General features: G+C 46.0%; 1 protein-coding gene across 7 annotated transcripts in view; it reads right to left on the bottom strand.

Moving 5' to 3' along the window:
- CACNA1F (calcium voltage-gated channel subunit alpha1 F) overlaps positions 1-21,948 on the bottom strand; it is a 349,606-nt gene that overhangs the window by 175,107 nt on the left and 152,551 nt on the right. For all 7 annotated transcript variants that reach the window (XM_068248313.1, XM_068248312.1, XM_068248314.1 and 4 more), the window contains 2 exons: positions 16,229-16,454; positions 2,626-2,833 (listed from right to left, as the gene is read on the bottom strand). In XM_068248313.1, the coding sequence (XP_068104414.1) occupies positions 2,626-2,833; positions 16,229-16,454 (434 nt within the window). The remainder of the gene's footprint in view (positions 1-2,625; positions 2,834-16,228; positions 16,455-21,948) is intronic.

The following is a 21,948-nucleotide window of genomic DNA, read 5'->3' as shown; positions in this document are numbered from 1 at the left end:
TTGGCCCGCGACTTGGTTGCACTGCAGTGTTCAATTTCGGCCCACTTTGTAATTGAGTGTGACATCCCTGGTGTAGTGTGAGCCCAGACTTGGTCAGCAAGCTCATTAAGACAGGAACTTCTTCTCCAGTGTCACGTTTGTCATTCTTCATCTCAGGTGTGTAATTTAAATCCCATATTTAAAGAGGAGCTGTTAGGTATAAGGTCTCAGAGAAAATAAACACATATATCGGTAGCTAAATATAGTCTGTACTTACATTACATATGCATTTCACTGTCCACGTTTGGATTTCACAGAATTTTTATATAGTATATGCAGAGAATGATGCTCCTGACAGCTCATGGCAGGTTCCATGTTTGTCTGTCTCCTATGAAGCCAAATGTGTCGTCATGTCCTCCCTGCTTCCTGATCACAGAAAAGCTCGTACTGAATAACACTAGTGTGCAGTGAATATTAATTAGCCATGTGGCTAGGAACAATAGCGGACTCCTGCAGTGTACTCTGCCGGGAGATTTATCAGTGCTGTGCGCTGGACTGAGTTAGGGCTGGTTCAGACGGACGCTTGCAGAGCGTTTACAGCCAGCGTTCAGGGCTTGGTGTTAAACGCTCCCATTCAAGTGTATGGGAGCGTTTGTACCAAGCTTTCAAGCGCGTTTGCACGAACGCAGCGTTCAGGTCCCGATTTTCCCTGGCGTTCAAGGAGCCCCTGGAAGCTACATGTAGCTTCCAGGGGAGGTTAACCGCGACGGCTAATGTCCCCCTAGGGGAAGAAAAAACGCGACCGCATCCAAACGCACACGAACGCTGCTGAACGCGACGCCAGCAAACGCAACGCCTCCAAACGTCCGTCTGAACCAGCCCTTACATGCTATTGTTACTTGACCCTGTAACTTCTCATTAGCAGCCGAGGGGAGAGCCCCAGAATGCTTTGCAGTTGTATGGTATGGGGCTTGCGTCTTCTTAAGAGCTTGGGAATAACAGCTTTGCTGATAAGCACACATCAAATGTAAGAGAGATTTTTATCTTCAGTAATGCCTTTTTGGCTTTCTTCTAAATTGTTTAACACAGGAGAATAGAGGTTTAAATTAGCTTTTGTAGCCTGACAGTTACTCTTTAAAGGGAACCTGAAGTGAGGAAAATTATTTAAAATAAACACATGACGTAGCTGCAAATGAATATTCCATACTAACCTCACCGTCAGTTCCTTTCAGAGGCTCACCATTTTCTTCTTACAGTGATCCCTTCCATTTCTGACAATATTTTGTCAGAACTGAAATATACCAGTTGCTGTCAGTTATAGATCAGCAGCTGTCAGTTACAACTAATTTTGCAAGGCAATGCCCCTGTTTCCCTATGGCTCAAGTGGGTGATATTACAGTTTAACAGTGTGCTGACCAGGAAGCTGTTACGGGGTAATGGCCATTTTTAAAATGGAGAACGGAGAATTCCATTGATCACAGTGGACAAATGGGTCGCAGGAGAGGAGAAAGACAATGGCCTCAATTCACTAAGATCATGCTGGAGATAATAAGGCAAGAGAACACTTACCTCCACACAGTGAAAAAAATTATCTTATCTCTTCATTCCTTACGTTACCTCCTCTGTAGTTAATTTAACTCCTCTGTAGTTAATTTACCTCCTCTGTAGTTATTTTCACACGCAGTTAATTTACAGCCTGTCTTTAACTCTGGAGTTATTTTAAGGATTGGAGAGTTAACTTAAAGACAGAAGAGTTAACTTTAGGTTTGCCTGAGGTAAAATGTTTCCTGAGTACTACATGCCTTATCACCATGGTAACAACTCTAGAAACGTTATTAAAGACAGGAGATAAGCTAGATTAGTGAATTGAGGCCATTGAGTAGTAGACTACACAGGAGGTAAGTATGACCTGTGTATGGTTATTTTGACTTTTTATTTTCAGTTCAGGTTCTCTTTAAAGAACTAAACAAAACAAAAACACCACAGAGCAAGTGCTGACAAGTAAAGTTCTGCTAGTTACATACCCTTTTCTGTAGTGTAGTGGGTTGCGTGGCCTCCTCCAATCACAATAGACTGTCATTACGAACCGCCAAAACCAGGCGCCCCATAGCAGCAATGTTATGCTGCGTGGGGTGCGTAAGAGTAATTCGGGGCGCTGGCAAACACTGGACCCTGAATTACACCTCCCTCCGAGTTGTGATGACTCGGATGAGGAATAGTATTTAACGCCGCTGGGGAGTTTAGCGGCAGCAGAGAGAGCTATCATTCGGCTTGTCCTGCACCCAACTCAACGATGGCGTACTAATACGTACGTTGTTACTATACCGGGAGCTAGGAGCATGTCACTGTTGCTTAGTTCTGGTTGGTCCTACCTCCCACAGACTAACGCTAGGTGGCATGTGTATAGCGTTCCTCAAATTGGCTCACTACTGCTAGCTATAAAGGATAACAATAATAATGATACATGCAGCAACCAATAAGGCCTCGAGGCCTTGAATGAAACAAAGAACTTGATCAGTTTCCAACAAAAAGCTCGTTTTCTTCAGCTTCGTTCACAAAATAACTTGTGAGAACATTACTTGACAAGTAGCAACCAGTCATCTAGAATCTAAATCATAAGCACCAAAAAAGTAAATAAAGGATCACCTGAAAGACAGTAAGCAGCGCCTGAGGAAAGGTGTCAAAGGTACTCCTTTTGGTCTGGGTCTCGTCAAAGTTGAATTTTCCTCCGAAGAGCTGCATCCCAAGCAAGGAGAAGATGATGATGAAGAGGAACAGGAGCAGCAGTAAAGAAGCAATGGATTTCATGGAGTTCAGCAGGGAGGCGACCAGGTTACTTAGCGATGCCCAGTGTCTGTATGTTGGAGAGGAAAGTGATGGCGAGGTGGGAGAGAGACAGAGAGAGAGAGAGAAGGATGCCAGGTGGTGTGACACACCATGCACCTCATGACACACACACACACACACACACAGGGCCGGCGCTACCATTAAGGCAAGGAGGCAGCTGCCCCAGGGCCCCAGAGCTTGTAGGGGCCCCCAGTGGCTACAAGAGGAAAAAAAATGTTTTCAAATCGGCCTTATAGTTTTTGAGAAAATCGATTTTAAAGTTTTAAAGGAAAAAAAAACACATTTAAAAACCTGCCGACTTTAATGGTTAATAGCAAATCCACCTTAAATGCTAGAAACCCTAAATTTGCAGGATATGTTAAGGAGATCATTGGGAATAAGAGGAAAAACTATTTTTCAAAAAGACCTTATAGTTTTTGAGAAAATCGATTTTAAAGTTTAGAAGGAAAAAAGTATAGTTTTAAATGCGGTAAATGTAACTTTTAGTAGCAAACCTAACGGTAGTGTAATTTTACATGTATCAAACGAAAGCGCAATCAATTTCCTGACGGGGTTTCCAGGGGGTCTATACGCAGCCGCAGCGCTTTGGCCAGGGATCGCTATACAGCGCAATATGGCTGTATGAAGATCCCTGTCATTTTTTCCTATTTTCCCAATTTTTTTTTTATGTGGGAATTTAAAAAAATAATAATTATGTGGGGTTCCCCCTCCTGAAACTTTTTAACCCCTTGTCCCCCATGCAGGCTGGGATAGCCAGAATGTGGAGCTCTGACCGATTGGGACTTCACACCCTGACTATACCAGCTGCAAAAAAGGTCCCCTAATGCCGATTTTTGTTCCGGGGTATATGTTGGGGGGGCCCCCCAGGTTTATTCTGCCCTAGGGCCCCATTGTTGCTTAAACCGGCCCTGCACACACACACTCACTACCAAATTATCAACAGGATTGTCAGTAACCACAGCCAAGGCACTGCATATACATCACCCACAGATATGATGCACAACATTAGTGCTAGTGTAGTGATGGTCATGTCTAGGAGGCAGTGCTGCCATCAGAAATTTCTGGGCCCCATACGGGGAAAACCTACTGGGCCCCCCTCACTCTCCTCCCCTCTAAATTAAAGCAAATCCCCTATATAGAAGATGATTGCTGGTGATCAGCAAAGCACTGTGACAAATGTAATCCTATGGGGTTGCTCTCACTGCAGTGCTTGAGCAGCGCTTGCAACTAGCAAAAATCGCAAACGCCCTGCATGCAGCATTTTCTCAGTGATTGCAGTGGCATTGTTCACCGGGCCCCATAATGCAGACCCACCTGTGATGCCCTGAAGGTGGCCCTGCTAGGAGGACTCATGGAGAAGCATGTGATCAGTTTGGTCAGGTGATAGATATACAAGTCTCTTATTTGCTAGTTATGATCATGTGCTAAAGCAGGATGTGATCACAGCAAATCAGAGCTTTGCAAATATATCAGCTCATCAAACAAATCCCATGATTCTCCATGCGTTCTCCTAGACATGACCACCACTACTTGTGAGGTCTCATTCAAAGACTCTTTCACCAAGTATACTGCACAAATGGGGCATTATCAATATTCGGAATCTTATATTCTGACAATTAAAAATGACCATTCCAATAATGGTACTCTTTAACCACTTGAGGACCAGAGGTTTTTACCCCCCTAGTGACCACACCATTTTTACAATTCAGCACTTCACAGCTTTAATGGTTTATTGCTCAGTCATACAACTTAGCACCCAAATTAATTTTACCTCCTTTTCTCCCACTTTTGGTGGTCTCTGATTGCTGCTGCGGTCTTTAGGTTTTTTATTAATAAAAGATGATCATTAAAAAAAAAAATATTTATTTTATTCTCCCCCCTAAATTAGCCCTATACTGCGATACATACACGATATGATACATACATAGGCATCAGCCTATGATCTCCATCCTACATTTCTGATCTTACTCAGAGGTACACACCTAGCCGCTCACTCCGCTCTTCCAATGAACTTCGCCTAACCGCCCCCCGCATTACCCAGTCCCATGCACGCCTCCAGGACTTCTCAAGAGCTGCTCCAACACTATGGAACTCCCTACTAGGGCAGCCCCCTCCTTCAGCATATTCAAGAAAGCCCTCAAAACTCACCTTTTCACTCTGGCCTACTACCCCTCACAAGTGCTCTAAACCCACAGCTGAACTCTGGTCCCCTACCTTTCGTGTCCTGACCTCTCCCTCTAGATTGTAAGCCTTTGGGTAGGGTCCTCCTCCTTTTGTGTCCTACCTGATCATGTACCTCCATTACTGTGAACCCATGCTATGCATCTGAGTGAACCTAACTTGCCTAATCTCCATGCTCCATCCAGTGACTGACTAAGCATTACCTTGTACTCATACTGTGCTGCATGATCTGGTCTTTCTTGTATTCATGTATTGTCATTTTGCTGTATGTCACCCCTAAATATTGTCTGTAACCTAAACTAATGTCCAGCGCTGTGTAATGTGTTGGCGCTTTATAAATACAATAAATAATAATAATGACAGGGATTAGATTGTGAGAGGTTTAGAAGGACAGTTAAATGGGCACTACAGCGAAAAACTGTAAAATTTAAAATATGTGCAAACATGTACAGCGCTACTTTAGACTGCAGCACTGTACACATATACAGTGGGTTGCGAAAGTTTGGGCAACCATGTTAATCGACATGATTTTCCTGTATAAATCGTTGGTTGTTATGATAAAAAAGTCAGTTAAATATATCATATAGGAGACACACAGAGTAATATTTGAGAAGTGAAATAACGTTTATTGGATTTACAGAAAGTGCGCAATAATTGTTTAAACAAAATTGGGCAGGTGCATAAATTTGTCATTTTATGGATTCCAAAACCTTTAGAACTAATTATTGGAACTCAAATTGGCTTGGTAAGCTCAGTGACCCCTGGCCTACATACACAGGTGTATTTATTCATCAAAGCGCTCGGGAAATCATCTTTTTCAAGCGCTTTGCGATTTCCCTATACTTTCTATTGAATCACAAACGCTCAGAAAATGGTCCAGGAGCCTCCTTTGCAATTCAATAGAAAGCGCATCGCTCATGTGAGAACACTCACATTGAGCATTATTGCACTAGCGCTTTTAGGGCCCTTTTCCACCTGCAGTCGCTAGCGTTCACGCTGAACGCTAGCGATTGCTGAATCGCAAAACCGGCGATTCCCCGACGTTCACGGCCGCGATTTTGCTATGCTATGCACTGCATAGCAAAATCGCGACAAATATCGCTCCGCCGCGCGTTTGCGTTCCCTGTCAAAAGCGAATCGCGGTAGTGGAAATGACCTACCGCGATTCCTATGTTAAAAAGCAAACCGTAGCGATTGTAAAATCGCTAGCGGTTTGCGTTTTTGCGATTCAGCCAGCGTTTGCGCTGGTGGAAAAGGGCCCTTAAGGTGATTTTTAAAATCATTTTTAAAATCACCAGCGCTTAAAAAAGAGCGAAATTGCTCTTAGTGTGAACAAGCCCTAACTCATCCTTAACTACTGAACAACTGCACAGTGAGATTTTCAGTATTCATAGTCCTTGATATTGTTCATATACAACCAAACATTTTATTCAGCAATATTACAAAAATAATACTGTTTGAAGAACAATTTCTAATTATATACGGACAATATCATAGACCAGAGCCGGGGCAAGGTCCTCCATCACCCAAGGCTGAGACACCAAAGCGCACCCCTCCATCCTTCCCACCCCAGGCGTCACACACTGATTGCTATTACACTAAGAGGCGCCTGGGCTGGTTCTAGACTTTTTGCTGCCTGAGGCAAACGTGTGAAGATGCCCCCCTCCCAATTTAGAATAATCGCACAGCACTCTGGTTCATTTTATGTTCTCACATGACATGCTGCAGCTCAACACAATAGCACACTGGCTGGCTGTGAACTGAGGCTGTGGCAAAGGGAAAAGGAATTGGAGTGTCACAGTCAGCCGTGTGTACAGCTCTATAAATGGATATTAAACGAGATGCTTATGGCGCTTGTCACATGTTCCACATCGCTTAACAATCAGATCGTGTAGTGTTTCTTCTGTAGTCATTTACATCAGATCATGTAATTTTGTTAATATCTTGAAGGATAGATTGTGGAAGGATCATTCATCAGCTGATACACACAATCTATTTTTGTATGTATGTGTAGCGAGCGCAGCCGCGGCAGACTGTATCGCCACCGCGGCTGCTTCTGGGCCCCTGTCCGTCTCTCCGGCGTCTAGGACGCCGGGGTCGGAACTATCTTTCCCTTGCAAGGTCGCATAGACAGGACCTTTATTCGAGGAGACCTTGCGCGCATAGACAGGACCTTTATTCGAGGAGAAGGCTCGTCAGCTGACCTGCTGGTCAGCTGACATCAGAGGAGACTCACGGCGCCCCGGATTGGCTACAGCAGGGGGCGTGCCGGTGAGGTCTCCTCTGCTTCTTAAGCCTTCGGGCTTCACTCCAGCGCTGTCTGTTGTCGTGAATGCTTGCTTGTTAGCGTTAAGACCTTAGACTAGATCCCAGGTGTTGATGCTAAGGACTTCACACCTAGTCTAGGATATTGCTTCATTGTTACTGTTTATTTGTTAGAATAGTTCCGGTGTGTTTGATCTGGGAGAAAACCAGGGATTTCACACAAGGCTAGGAATCCTGTTCATTGTAGTGAGGTTCCTGTGGATGATAGATGTATATGCAGTGTTTGCCATATACACAGCCGTCTCATCCATCAGGCAACTCTAAATTATTGCCTGGAGCGCCACAGGCGGAGAGAGCGCAAAACCACCGCTACTGCAGTGTGTTTTTTATTTATTTACATTCATGCCTGCCCTACTCAGTGCCCGAGTGCTGCCTCTGCTACCGCCCCCTCTCCTCTCATTCAGAGCGAGCAGCCACACAGATTGATCCAGCAGATCGGAGATGCTGCATTGCTCCGCCCCTTCCTGCCTCTCTCTACTGTGCTTGACACAGTTTGAAAAAGAGAGCGGCAAGCAGGAATGAAGAGGCCAGAGAGCGGAGGAAGAAGGAGGCAGAGCTGATCCATGCTGCAGAGCCTCCAGAGGTAGATGCTGCTGGAGATGATGGAGACTCGGAGGCTCATCTATGCTGGCTGCCTAAGTGATCTTAGGCAGAGAGAGGGCAGGAAGCAAATGGCTACATCAAACCCTGCAAGGGCACAGACTGCGGGCAGCACACAGTAAGTAATTACAGGCATCTTTCACGTTGCCCCTACTGATCTATCCCAGCTGCCAATCGCCATCATCAGAGAGAGACACAAGGCTCACTGCAAAGTTACTTCCTGTCTGCGTGATGGAGCTAATTGTTTCTCCTCTGCACTGTGATGCAGGCTGGGTGTCTGCTGGGCTCTGCCAGGGATCAGTAAAGGATGGGTATGGCTTCTGCTGTGTGATGCAGGCTGGGTGTCTGCTGGGCTCTGCCAGGGATCAGTAAAGGATGGGTATGGCTTCTGCTGTGTGATGCAGGCTGGGTGTCTTCTGGGCTCTGTCAGGGGTCAGTAAAGGATGGGTATGGCTTCTGCTGTGTGATGCAGGCTGGGTGTCTGCTGGGCTCTGTCAGGGGTCAGTAAAGGATGGGTATGGCTTCTGCTGTGTGATGCAGGCTGGGTGTCTTCTGGGCTCTGTCAGGGGTCAGTAAAGGATGGGTATGGCTTCTGCTGTGTGATGCAGGCTGGGTGTCTGCTGGGCTCTGTCAGGGGTCAGTAAAGGATGGGCATGGCTGTTGCTGTGTGATGCAGGCTGGGTGTCTTCTGGGCTCTGTCAGGGGTCAGTAAAGGATGGGTATGGCTTCTGCTGTGTGATGCAGGCTGGGTGTCTTCTGGGCTCTGTCAGGGGTCAGTAAAGGATGGGTATGGCTTCTGCTGTGTGATGCAGGCTGGGTGTCTTCTGGGCTCTGTCAGGGGTCAGTAAAGGATGGGTATGGCTTCTGCTGTGTGATGCAGGCTGGGTGTCTGCTGGGCTCTGTCAGGGGTCAGTAAAGGATGGGCATGGCTGTTGCTGTGTGATGCAGGCTGGGTGTCTTCTGGGCTCTGTCAGGGGTCAGTAAAGGATGGGTATGGCTTCTGCTGTGTGATGCAGGCTGGGTGTCTTCTGGGCTCTGTCAGGGGTCAGTAAAGGATGGGTATGGCTTCTGCTGTGTGATGCAGGCTGGGTGTCTTCTGGGCTCTGTCAGGGGTCAGTAAAGGATGGGTATGGCTTCTGCTGTGTGATGCAGGCTGGGTGTCTGCTGGGCTCTGTCAGGGGTCAGTAAAGGATGGGCATGGCTGTTGCTGTGTGATGCAGGCTGGGTGTCTTCTGGGCTCTGTCAGGGGTCAGTAAAGGATGGGTATGGCTTCTGCTGTGTGATGCAGGCTGGGTGTCTTCTGGGCTCTGTCAGGGGTCAGTAAAGGATGGGTATGGCTTCTGCTGTGTGATGCAGGCTGGGTGTCTTCTGGGCTCTGTCAGGGGTCAGTAAAGGATGGGTATGGCTTCTGCTGTGTGATGCAGGCTGGGTGTCTGCTGGGCTCTGTCAGGGGTCAGTAAAGGATGGGCATCGCTGTTGCTGTGTGATGCAGGCTGGGTGTCTTCTGGGCTCTGTCAGGGGTCAGTAAAGGATGGGTATGGCTTCTGCTGTGTGATGCAGGCTGGGTGTCTTCTGGGCTCTGTCAGGGGTCAGTAAAGGATGGGCATGGCTGTTGCTGTGTGATGCAGGCTGGGTGTCTTCTGGGCTCTGTCAGGGGTCAGTAAAGGATGGGTATGGCTTCTGCTGTGTGATGCAGGCTGGGTGTCTTCTGGGCTCTGTCAGGGGTCAGTAAAGGATGGACATGGCTGTTGCTGTGTGATGCAGGCTGGGTGTCTGCTGGGCTCTGTCAGGAATCAGTGAAGGATGGGCATGGCTTCTGCAGAGACGTTTCTGACAGGAGTTTATCTCCTGTACTGTGGTGTCGGGTGTCACAGGAGCTGGATGACTGTCCATGCAGGATCAGCAGAGGGATGTCCTCATGTGTAAATGTATGCTGCAACCCTGCTGTGCCCTGAATTTCACAAGTATAGCACATGAATATAATGTGATGTCTAATGAACGTTTGTGTTGATGTAGCAGTCTGTATATTTAGCACTGACAGTACACTCACTGTGCCTTATTTATACTTACCTGGGACTTCCTTCAGCCCCATGAGGACTATAGGCGCCCTCACCATCCTCCCTAGTCGCTCTGTTGTCGCCTTCTGTATTTTCTTAAGTCATGGCCAGTCGTGGTGTTCTGCACATGCCCAGTCACGAGTGTGCCCCATTCTTCACCCAAGCGCAAAATACTCCCAGCCACGGCAACGTGTGACCAAGCTGCACATGCACAGAGCACTGCAACTGAAAAAGATACGTGAGGCGATGCTGGGACGAAGGAGTGGTTGATGTGGACGACGAGGAAGCTGGCGGTCCTTATGGGGTGGGAGGAAACCTCAAGTATAAATTAGGCACAGTGAACTGTCTGAGGTCCACTTTAACAACTGAGTGTCAGTGCCTGAAATGATAGAATGCATTAATTATCAATTTGCTGTGAATGCTTGAGCTTTCTAAGCTACACATAACTGTATTAAAAGTAAAGATAATCATTCCTTTGGTATGTAAACAATGAGACTGTGTTGTTGGCAGGGCTGTGGAGTCGGAGTCGTGGAGTCGGGCAATTTTGGGTGCCTGGAGTCGGAGTCGGGAAAAAATGCACCGACTCCGACTCCGACTCCTAATGAATTTGTAACTGTAATTAAAATAGAAAATATGATAAAATGTTCTATTTTTCAGATAATAGTCATTAAAAATAATGTATATATACAGTAATAGCTGTGCTTAGTCCACAAAAATGAAATAAACCAATCAAAATTAGTTACTTGTGCTGCTTCAATAAAGCAGTCCCCGTATTTTTAAGGTCAGATATACATATCTGATTGTGACTGTATATATGATGTGTACACAGGAATCTCTTATATATACTAAATAACATCTATGTTGTAAGAATAAAGCCTGATGTGTAGCTGTGTCACTAATAGAGATGGTCAACGAGATGGAAATAATTCTGCATTGCTGATTTATGCAAATGTATGCACTCCCTTTGCTGATGAAATCAAATAATTTGATATGTTGTTAAAATTTGGTTTGGTGACTACAAATTAAAGGGTAACTGAGACGGATGAAAAGTAAAGTTTTATACATACCTGGGGCTTCCTCCAGCCCCCTTCAGGCTAATCAGTCCCTCGCTGTCCTCCACCACCCGGATCTTCTGCTATGAGTCCTGGTAATTCAGCCAGTCAGCGCTGTCCGGCCGCATGCCGCTCCCACAGCCAGGAACATTCTGCACCTGCGCAATAGTGCTGCACAGGTGTAGTATGCTCCTGGCGGCGGAGTGTGTGCATGCGCACTACGCCCGACTGGCTCAAGTACCTGGACTCATAGCAGAAGATCCAGGTGGTGGAGGAGGACAACGAGGGACTGATTATCCTGAAGGCGGCTGGAGGAAGCCCCAGGTATGTATAAAACTTTAATTTCATCTGTCTCAGGTTTACTTTGTTACACAGTAGTACTATACTCTACATATGCACTCCCCACAGAGCTGCAGGGAATCCACTGAGAATGCTGTGCACATTGAACACAGAGGTGTGTCTTTTACAATCTCCTCATTCCCCTGCAGAGTACCTGCACATCACTCTTACATGTACCCACAGTTAAATTGCCTAGGGCCTGATCCATGTTCAGATTGTGCATGAAGAATGTGTAATAGAGGAAGAATCTCCTCATTCCCCTGCAGAGTACCTGCACATCATTCTTACATGTACCCACACTTACATTGCCTAGGGCCTGATAGATGTTCTTTGTTCCGGTTTGTACCTTTTACAAGTACTCTTACCAAGGACTAGTTTTAGTCTAAAGGGAATAAATATAGTAGTCTACATATCCTTCTCACTTCAGTTGTCTTGTAAAATTCCTAAGCGTTGGCAGTTAAGAGACAAATTTCATGTTACATACTTTTAATCAACAAAATTGTAATATGCAAATTAGAGGAGTCGGAGTCGGTGGAATCCTAAACTGAGGAGTCGGAGTCGGTGTATTTTTGGACCGACTCCACAGCCCTGGTTGTTGGATGTAACATCATGCATACCTTGACGCCAGGAAACTGTACAGGAAGGGGAGGAAGGCATACGCAGCATGTAAGAATGGTGTGTGTCTAAAAGTGTGGCAGGGGCATGTCTTAGTGTCCCTCTTTCCAGGCTCCAAAAGTTGGGAGGTATGACGTGTGTGCAGCCAGCGTGTGACGCAAAAGGCATTCGGGTGCCACCGCTGGCTTCAGACAGGAGACTGTGCTTCCTTGACGTGCCCCCCTGGCCCCATTCACTTGTTTGTTGTGTGTCTCCCTCAGAGCTCCAGAGGCGCAGCAGGTAGTCCAGCACACCCTGTGTGTGTGGGAATAAGGACTGGTGCTGTGTGGGGTGGGGGCGCCCTGGGAGGGGGGGGGGGGGGCGCCACAGGTGTTCTTGCCTGGAGTGACAAAATGGCTAGAAACGCCCCTGGCCATATACATCTATCTATAGTTAGTTCATTATTGTATTATTCTGTATTGATCTCCTGTGTATGACTCTTAGCTAGTACTTTGACTCTGATCAAGCTTTCTGATCCTGTGCCTTTGCCTGTCTGCCTTGTTAGTTGCTGAACCTCTGCCTAATTACCGATTACTCTCCTGTCTCACGATTCTGTACTGATACTTACCTCTCTGTTGCCGAAACTTGCCTGTCTGACCACTCTACTCACCAGTGGGCCCTCGCCACTGGTGAGGTGCTAGCTTCACCTGTGCCTCTGGTGAAGTTATTCTTTAGCGCAGTCCTGGTTGTGTCTCCTAGGCTGCAGTGCAGTCTGACTCACCTGTTATCAGGCAATTACTAGTGCAGTATACAGTAGCTGGAGGGCGCTGCTCAGACAATATGTGTGAATACAAGACCGATACTGTATACACTGTTTCTTGCTGCTACCTACTCAGGTGGGGTAAACCCCCGTTCCCCACCGTCCACAAAGGGGGGATATAAAGCAGTATATTGAGAGGTGCGCTGGACAAATGATCTCTACTGTGTGCGATAAAAAATTATTTCTGTATTTATTTCACAATAGAAGGTACATAAAAAACCTGCCAACATTCACGACATACACAACATCATACCACCACACTTATCACATTCACTGTTACTGCACCAACATACATGGGTGTCCTGGTTCCCCTAAAAAATTATACGCATATACCTGCAGGGTTTCCTCCACTATAGAAATTGGAGTATAAATGTGGAATATAAATCAACAATAGGGATAAAAGTTGGAATCCAGGAAATATAATAATTGTATGCAGAGATAATTTCAGTAGGTCCTCAGATTTCCAATATAATCACAAACAAGTCCCCGACGTTGCTGCAACTATTCAATACGTTCAGATATGTTATCTCACCATATGTTCCAATAGCGACTTTCAGTTCCAAGAGAAACACCCCTCTAGGTACTCCTTCCTCGACTGGAAACACTTGTGCATCTATCTCACCTCGTATGGTGTATCTCCCGTGGGGGGTGGTGGTGTCCTAGTTCCGCATCAGCTCTGGGTAGCTAGTCTCCCTCGGATGACTAGTCCTGACGAACCTCCTCCGGGAGTCAGCAACGGGGAGCCGGCTCACAACACCGTCGCTCACCCCTCAAACGGCTTCCGGTACTTCCATTGCATGAACGCCCGAGGAGAGTGCACAATACAAATCCCAGCTGGGTGGAACGCAAGGAAGTAACCTGTGCAGCGTGATGAAGACGGTCGTTACCGTCGAAACATGTCAATCATCTTTACACTGCAGTAGTGGTGAAGGGGCGCCCCATTCTACCTACTAGTCAGCGTACTTCCATTGCATGAACGCCCGAGGAGAGTGCACAATACAAATCCCAGCTGGGTGGAACGCAAGGAAGTAACCTGTGCAGCGTGTGAGACGCACTGGAGGAAGTGACGTCATCACGGAGGAACAGAGAACCGGAAGCCGTTTGAGGGGTGAGCGACGGTGTTGTGAGCCGGCTCCCCGTTGCTGACTCCCGGAGGAGGTTCGTCAGGACTAGTCATCCGAGGGAGACTAGCTACCCAGAGCTGATGCGGAACTAGGACACCACCACCCCCCACGGGAGATACACCATACGAGGTGAGATAGATGCACAAGTGTTTCCAGTCGAGGAAGGAGTACCTAGAGGGGTGTTTCTCTTGGAACTGAAAGTCGCTATTGGAACATATGGTGAGATAACATATCTAAACGTATTGAATAGTTGCAGCAACGTCGGGGACTTGTTTGTGATTATATTGGAAATCTGAGGACCTACTGAAATTATCTCTGCATACAATTATTATATTTCCTGGATTCCAACTTTTATCCCTATTGTTGATTTATATTCCACATTTATACTCCAATTTCTATAGTGGAGGAAACCCTGCAGGTATATGCGTATAATTTTTTAGGGGAACCAGGACACCCATGTATGTTGGTGCAGTAACAGTGAATGTGATAAGTGTGGTGGTATGATGTTGTGTATGTCGTGAATGTTGGCAGGTTTTTTATCTAATTACTAGTGCAGTATTGGTTGTGTCTCATAGGCTGCAGTACAGTCTGAATCGCCTACTCCTTAGGCGACCAGTAGTTGCAGCATTGTCTGTGCCTCCTGCTCCTAGGCTGCAGTACGGTCTGAGCCGCCTACTCCTTAGGCGGCCATTAGTTACAGCTTTGCCTGTGCCCCCGCTGCTCGGGAGATTCTATCCCAGTTCCAGTATCCCCAGCTTGCTGGGGTTTATACTTTATTATACGGGTGGTCAGTGTATCTTTTGTACCTCGCCAGCATCTCTGGTGAGGTCTTGCCAGACTACGAGGTCACCATATCCGTTAGTGTGTTCACAGAGCCCCGGAGGTCCGGCCGTATTTAGTACTGCCGTGTAGCTACTGTCAGCCAGCACCTCTGTAGGGGCCTAGCCTATGTGGCTCTGAGGCTCATCAGCTCCACTCATGAGCACTCGTTATTTATTTATTATCCTCACTAGCTTCACTGGTGAGGTGTTGCCTAGTGATTGAGGGGACTTTCCCAGCTTCTCTGGAAGGTTCAGCCAAAACCGTCTGAGTCACTAGTATCACCTTTCCAGCTCCCCTGGAAAGGTCTGGCGTAGCCTTCTTGCTACCTGTCAACTAGTTCCTTGCCAGCTCCTCTGGTGAGAACTAGTCGGTCCATTCCTGCAGACGCCTGGTAGATATTCCAGGCCATCTGGTAAAGCTCTGTTAGTACCTGTTTGAGTGGTTCTTGTCTCTCGCCAGAACCCCTGGCAGAGACCAGCTATATTACCTCTGTATTTTCTGTCTGTACCTTTCCTAGAATCATTGGGGAGGTTCTGGTCAAATCTGTCCTGTTTAGTTCTGATAAAACTATTAAAGTTGTGGTTGCACCAAATCACTACACACTCAGCTCTTTGTCTGCTATACTGGTATTATTGGTGATTCTGCAGATCACACATAATCAGGTATAGCGTCTGCATTGTTGGTGATTCTACAGATCACCAAATAATCAGACGTCTGAGTGGCGGCACTAAACCGTCACAGTATTTAGATTAACTGTCAAATTATTTGAGATTATCCATAATCCTATGTACACGAGACACTGTTTGTCACACACAGGGCTGGTTCTAGAATTTTTGCTACCTAACATTTTTATAGACAAATGTATACAACTGCCTATTTTGGCTTTACTGTTTATTTTCTTTTTCAAAAACACCAATAAAAACTATTTAAACATAGAATTTTTGCTGCCATGAGGCAAACTTGTGAGGATGTGCCTTTCACCCCGATTTGGAATGATCGCGCAGCACCCAACAATTTAATCTGCTTCATTTGATGTTCTCACATGACATGCTGCAGCTCAACACAATAGCACACTGGCTGACTGTGAGTCTGTGACAAACAAGCTGCTCACCCTCAGCCACTCCATTCCTCCTCAGTCAGGACAGCAGTGCCACCTACTCCCTTCTTCTGTGCAAGTCAAATGAAACACTGCTGCTCTCATGTCTCCCCCCTCCTCACTCACTTTAAAAACTTCTCACACAGCACAACAAGCTGCTTTTCCCCAATGATGACCTCTTCACCTCATTCTCATCTAGTTTCTCCTCCTACTCTGCACGGTGTTTACACTTACAGTATGCAGTCAAACATGCTGCCCTTGTAATCTCTGCGCCTGATGCAAATGTTTCACCTTGCTTCATGAGAGAACCGGCCCTGGTCACACATAGCTTCCTACCCCCTGTATTACATCACACTCTGGCACTCGCATGCACAACAGCAAACCTCACTGACCTGGTGACTTTGAATATCCTGAGGAGTCGGACACAGCGCAGCACAGAGATTCCCAGAGGTGACATGATATGGAACTCCACCAAGACTGTCTCCAGGATTCCCCCACAAACCACAAAGCAATCAAATCGATTGAAAAAAGACACAAAGTAAGCATGGATGCCCAGACTGTATAACTTGAGGAGCATTTCCAGGGTGAAGAGAGATAGCAGCACTTTATTTGCATAGCCTGAAAGAAAGGAGGCCCAGATGATTCAGAACTGCGACTATCAGGATCAAGCAATCAGTCATGCTGGCAGAAAAAAAAACTACCATCACTTTTTCCTAAACTGCAAAGTGGCAATGCTTGCTTGTTTGGTTTCCAGACTCACTCTACAGTCAAAGTTACAGTGCAATACAGAACAATGTACTACATTTATATGTTGCAGGCTAAGTACTAAATGCTTAGTAGTATCGTTTATGGGATTGAATGCCTGGGTTTCTGGTGATTTTAGTAATATTTATTACTTTGTATTTGACTGCACAACGGAACTGAATGCACACAAAGATCAAATAGCTCAAAATTGTTAAAGTTGACCTCCGCTGTAAATTCCATAGTGAAAAAGAACCAGAATGATACTTACTATGACTGTCCCCATTCCTTTATTTACCCAGTGCAGCAATGGCTGAGTACTACATTACGCAGCAGGGGAGCATCGAGGCCGCTCTAGAATGCAGCCTACTGTGCTTGGCACTGCACTACTTCATCTCTTCTCTCTGTGATAGGCTGGCTCAGTGGCACAGGTAGAAGCAGAGCACCACTCAGGCCACACTATGAGGCACATCCCACCCACAGATGACAGTTTTCAGAAAGGGGGCTTGCCTAACCAACAAAACCTGGATTTTATGGCACAGGGGTTAGTTTTTAGACTTTTTTCCTACTACTTTGTTATAACTTCTGCTGCCTGTGTGCTGATAGTGTGGGTTTTATTTTTACACCGGAGGTCTGCTTTAAAAAAACGTTTAGTCCAAACTGTAGCGATATTGATTGACTGAAAAGACCCCGATTACAGAACCGTAACCAATAGGCTTATAAAAACAAAACTGTAACGAGCAGAACTTAATCACATATGAAAAAATACAGGTCCGCATCATCATCCTATCAATTTAGTCAGAAACCGGTACTCTTAAACGTGGCAACTGTTGTGACTGGTTATTAGACTGGTTATCAGTTTTATTGCCATCCATGTGGATAAGAATAGTAGCATAGCTGATATTTATCAAATAAAAGAACAATACGAATCGTGATTTAAAATGTCATTCTAGCTATCCCCTAGTCATACTAGTCATGGCCAGTAGCACAATCATAGTTCTGCTCTTCGTCTTGTTTTTTGCTGTAAGACTAAACAGTGCCTTATTGTCAAAAACATGTTCTTGCCAATAGAGAGCCTTTTCAGGCAGCGTTTTTACAATAATTTGCCTAAAAATGTTCTTGTTATCGTCAATCCATCATTCTCGCACTCCTCATTAGGTTGCTGATTTCATACTTTGCTTAAAGCAAACCTGAAGCAAAAACAAAATTATGAGATAATGAATTGTATGTGTATTACAACTAAGAAATAGAACATTAGTAGCAAAGAAAAAGTCTCCTATTGTTTTCCAGCACATGAAGGGTTAAAACTTCAGTTGTTATCTATGCAAAAGAGCTTCTCTGAGCTCTTTGACCAAAATTGGGTCTAATACACTCCTGTTTTCTGAAGCAGTTAAAGTGTACCAGAGACGACGGATATTAAAGCTTTTTTACTTACCCAGGGCTTCCTCCAGCCCCAGCGTCCCTCGCTGTCCTTGCGCGTGCCTCTGTTAAGCGGCAATCAGCTCCGGTATTCAACTCAGTGACGTCAGCAGGGGGCCTTCCGCGCATACGCGGACCTTCTGAGTAAGCGCAGAAGACCCCTGCTGACGTCACTGAGTCAGACTGGGCCCGATTGAGCCAAATAACGGAGGCACGCGGGAGGACGACGAGGGACATATCCGTGCTTATAGGGCTGAAGGATGCCTCGGGTAAGTAAAAATCTTTAATATCCTTTGTCTCTGGGTCACTTTAAGCCATCTCTCACTGTTTCTTGGCAGTTTGAGATAAGGCTTTACTGCAGGAAAGAGGGTCATTATTTCTGCTTTGTTTTATAGCTTAACCTATTTTAGTTCCTGGACGTAGAAACTACGTCCAGGAACCATGCGCGCTACCGCACGCTCCCACGGCCGATCGCGCGCGTGCACGCGCACTCCCGGCCGCGGATTCGGTAGCCACGAAATCAATGTATCGGGCTATGGTGCCCGATCACTGATTCCTCTCCCCCGCTGAAAAAGCGACAGCTTCTCTCGGAAGCTGTGCTTTTTCTGGCTGTTCCCTCCCCGATGCGTCACTCTAAGCGTGTGTTACACTTAGAGTGACGTCATGTAAACAAACTCATGGCCGCCATCTTGTGGCCAAAAAGTAATACTACAACTGAAAGTAAAAATAAATAAAAATTAACACACATTTACATTATAAATCTATTGTTTACCTCCCACCCTCCCAAAACTACCCAAATAAAATGTTTACTATAAAAAAAAAAAAAACATTACAATAAAAAAAACAAACATGTAAATATTTACCTAAGGGTCTAAACTTTTTAAATATCAATGTAAAGATGAAATATTTCTATATTTTTTTTATTTTAAACTTGTAAATAGTGATAGATGCAAAATGGAAAAAATGCACCTTTATTTCCAAATAAAATATTGTCGCCGTACATTGTGATAGGGACATAATTTTAACGGTGTAATAACCGGGACATATGGGCAAATACAATACGTGAGTTTTAATTATGGAGGCATGTATTATTTTAAAACTATAATGGCTGAAAATGGAGAAAAAATGATTTTTTTCCGTTTTTTTTTATTCTTCCTGTTAAAATGCATTTACAGTAAAGTGGCTCTTAGCAAAATGTACCCCCCAAAGAAAGCCTAATTGGTGGCGGAAAAAACAAGATATAGATCAGTTCATTGTGATAAGTAGTGATAAAGTTATAGGCTAATGAATGGGAGGCGAACATTTCTCACGTGAAAACGACGGAACGCGAATGGGTTAAGAAATGTGGTTTATAAACTGCAAATATGACAGAATCATGCAATGCTATTAAAAAAAAATGTAAGACTCTTTTCTTTGCTACTAATATTCTATTCATTATCCGTACTACACACACAATTCATTATATCACTAGGTTTGTTTTAAACATGACTGAAGCATTCTACAAAATGCCTAATTAAAGTACCGGCATGTAATATTTTGAAACAAAGTATATCAATTTGTTCATTGCTTGAATGATTCAGGGATTCTATAGAACATGGGTCCCCAACCTGGGGGCCGCGGCCCCCTGGGGGTCCTTGGGCAGATTTCTGGGGGGCCGCAGCTTCTCCCTCTCCCCCCGCGGCCACCGCTCCTGTTACCTTATGAGCGGGCGGCCGCTTCCTTCCTTATATTTCGCCAGCCGCGGCTCTCCTCTTCGCAGCATGTCGTATTACAGCAGCGCTTCCTGCACGGCTGCTGTAAGGAGCCAAGGGAGCCGGGACAGCGGTTCCCATAGTAACGGTGATGCGTATCGCCGCTACTGAAAGACGCTACCCCACCTGCTGGAGGAATATAAGGAAGCAAGCGGACGCCCGCTCATAAGGTAACAGGAGCGGCAGGCGCGGGTGGGGGTGGGGGGGGGTTTGAGTGCACCTCTGCTAGCTACACTGGGGCAGCTATACTGGGGTAACTACTGGCTACACTGGGCTAACTGTACTGGCTACACTGGGCTAACTGTACTAGGTATACTGGGATAACTGTACTTGCTATACTGGGCTAACTATACTTGCTATACTGGGCTAACTATACTTGCTATACTGGGCTAACTATACTTGCTATACTGGGCTAACTGTACTTGCTATACTGGGCTAACTGTACTTGCTATACTTTGGTAACTGTACTTGCTATACTGGGCTAACTGTACTTGGTATACTGGGCTAACTGTACTTGCTATACTGGGCTAACTGTACTTGCTATACTGGGGTAACTGTGCTAACTATACTGGGGTAACTGTGCTAACTATACTGGGGTAACTATACTAACTATATTGGGGTAACTATACTACCTAACTAACTATACTGAGGCAACTATAGTCCTTATACAGGGGCAACTGTGTTAGCTACCTGTACTGGGGGTAACTATACCTAGATACCTACTTGCCTATATACTACACTCAAAATCAGGGAAAAGAGGGGGGCTGCCGCCGCCACTAACCACGCCCCCCCTCCCCCCGGGGGGCCCCAGAGAAAAGTTTGGTCGGGATAGTGGGCCCCTAGCTTAAAAAGGTTGGGGACCCCTGCTATAGAACATCTTGATTTTGTACTTTTCCTGTAACATACATATATATATATATATATATATATATATATATATATATATATATATATATATATATATTTTGTATATACCGTTAGAGTTGGGCCGAACGGTTCGCCTGCGAACGGTTCCATGCGAACTTCAGTGGTTCGCGTTCGCGTCCCGCAGGCGAACCTTTGCGGAAGTTCGGTTCGCCCCATAATGCACCATGGAGGGTCAACTTTGACCCTCTACATCACAGTCAGCAGGCCCAGCGTAGCCAATTAGGCTACACTAGCCCCTGAAGCCCCACCCCCCATTATATAAGGCAGGCAGCGGCGGCCATTACGGCCACTCGTGTGCCTGCATTAGTCAGAGTAGGGCGAGCTGCTGCAGACTGTCTCTCAGGGAAAGATTAGTTAGGCTTAGCTTGTTCCTGTCTGGCTGCATACCTGTTCTGTGAACCCACCACTGCATACCTGTGCTGTGAACCCACCACTGCATACCTGTGCTGTGAACCCACCACTGCATACCTGTTCTGTTCAGTGGACCCGCCACTGTATACCTGTTCATTGAACCCACCACTGCATACCTGTGCTGTGAACCCACCACTGCATACCTGTGCTGTGAACCCACCACTGCATACCTGTGCTGTGAACCCACCACTGCATACCTGTTCTGTTCAGTGGACCCGCCACTGCATACCTGTTCTGTTTAGTGAACCGCCACTGTATACCTGTTCTGTTTAGTGAACCCGCCACTGCATACCTGTTCTGTTCAGTGGACCCACCGCATCAGTGCGCATACCTGTGCAGTTAAGTGAACCCGCCACTGCATACCTGTTCTGTTCAGTGGACCCGCCACTGCATACCTGTTCTGTTTAGTGAACCCGCCACTGCATACCTGTTCTGTTCAGTGAACCCACCGCATCAGTGCGCATACCTGTGCAGTTAAGTGAACCCGCCACTGCATACCTGTTCTGTTCAGTGAACCGCGACTGTATACCTGTTCTGTTTAGTGAACCCGCCACTGCATACCTGTTCTGTTCAGTGGACCCGCCACTGCATACCTGTTCTGTTCAGTGAACCCACCGCATCAGTGCGCATACCTGTGCAGTTAAGTGAACCCGCCACTGCATACCTGTTCTGTTCAGTGGACCCGCCACTGCATACCTGTTCTGTTTAGTGAACCGCCACTGTATACCTGTTCTGTTTAGTGAACCCGCCACTGCATACCTGTTCTGTTCAGTGAACCCACCGCATCAGTGCGCATACCTGTGCAGTTAAGTGAACCCGCCACTGCATACCTGTTCTGTTCAGTGGACCCGCCACTGCATACC

This window comes from Hyperolius riggenbachi, chromosome 8 (assembly GCF_040937935.1).
Source record: "Hyperolius riggenbachi isolate aHypRig1 chromosome 8, aHypRig1.pri, whole genome shotgun sequence".
Lineage (NCBI taxonomy): Eukaryota > Metazoa > Chordata > Amphibia > Anura > Hyperoliidae > Hyperolius > Hyperolius riggenbachi.
The sequence above is the reverse complement of the archived record's forward strand: the minus strand, read 5'-3'. Positions and strand labels throughout refer to the sequence as shown.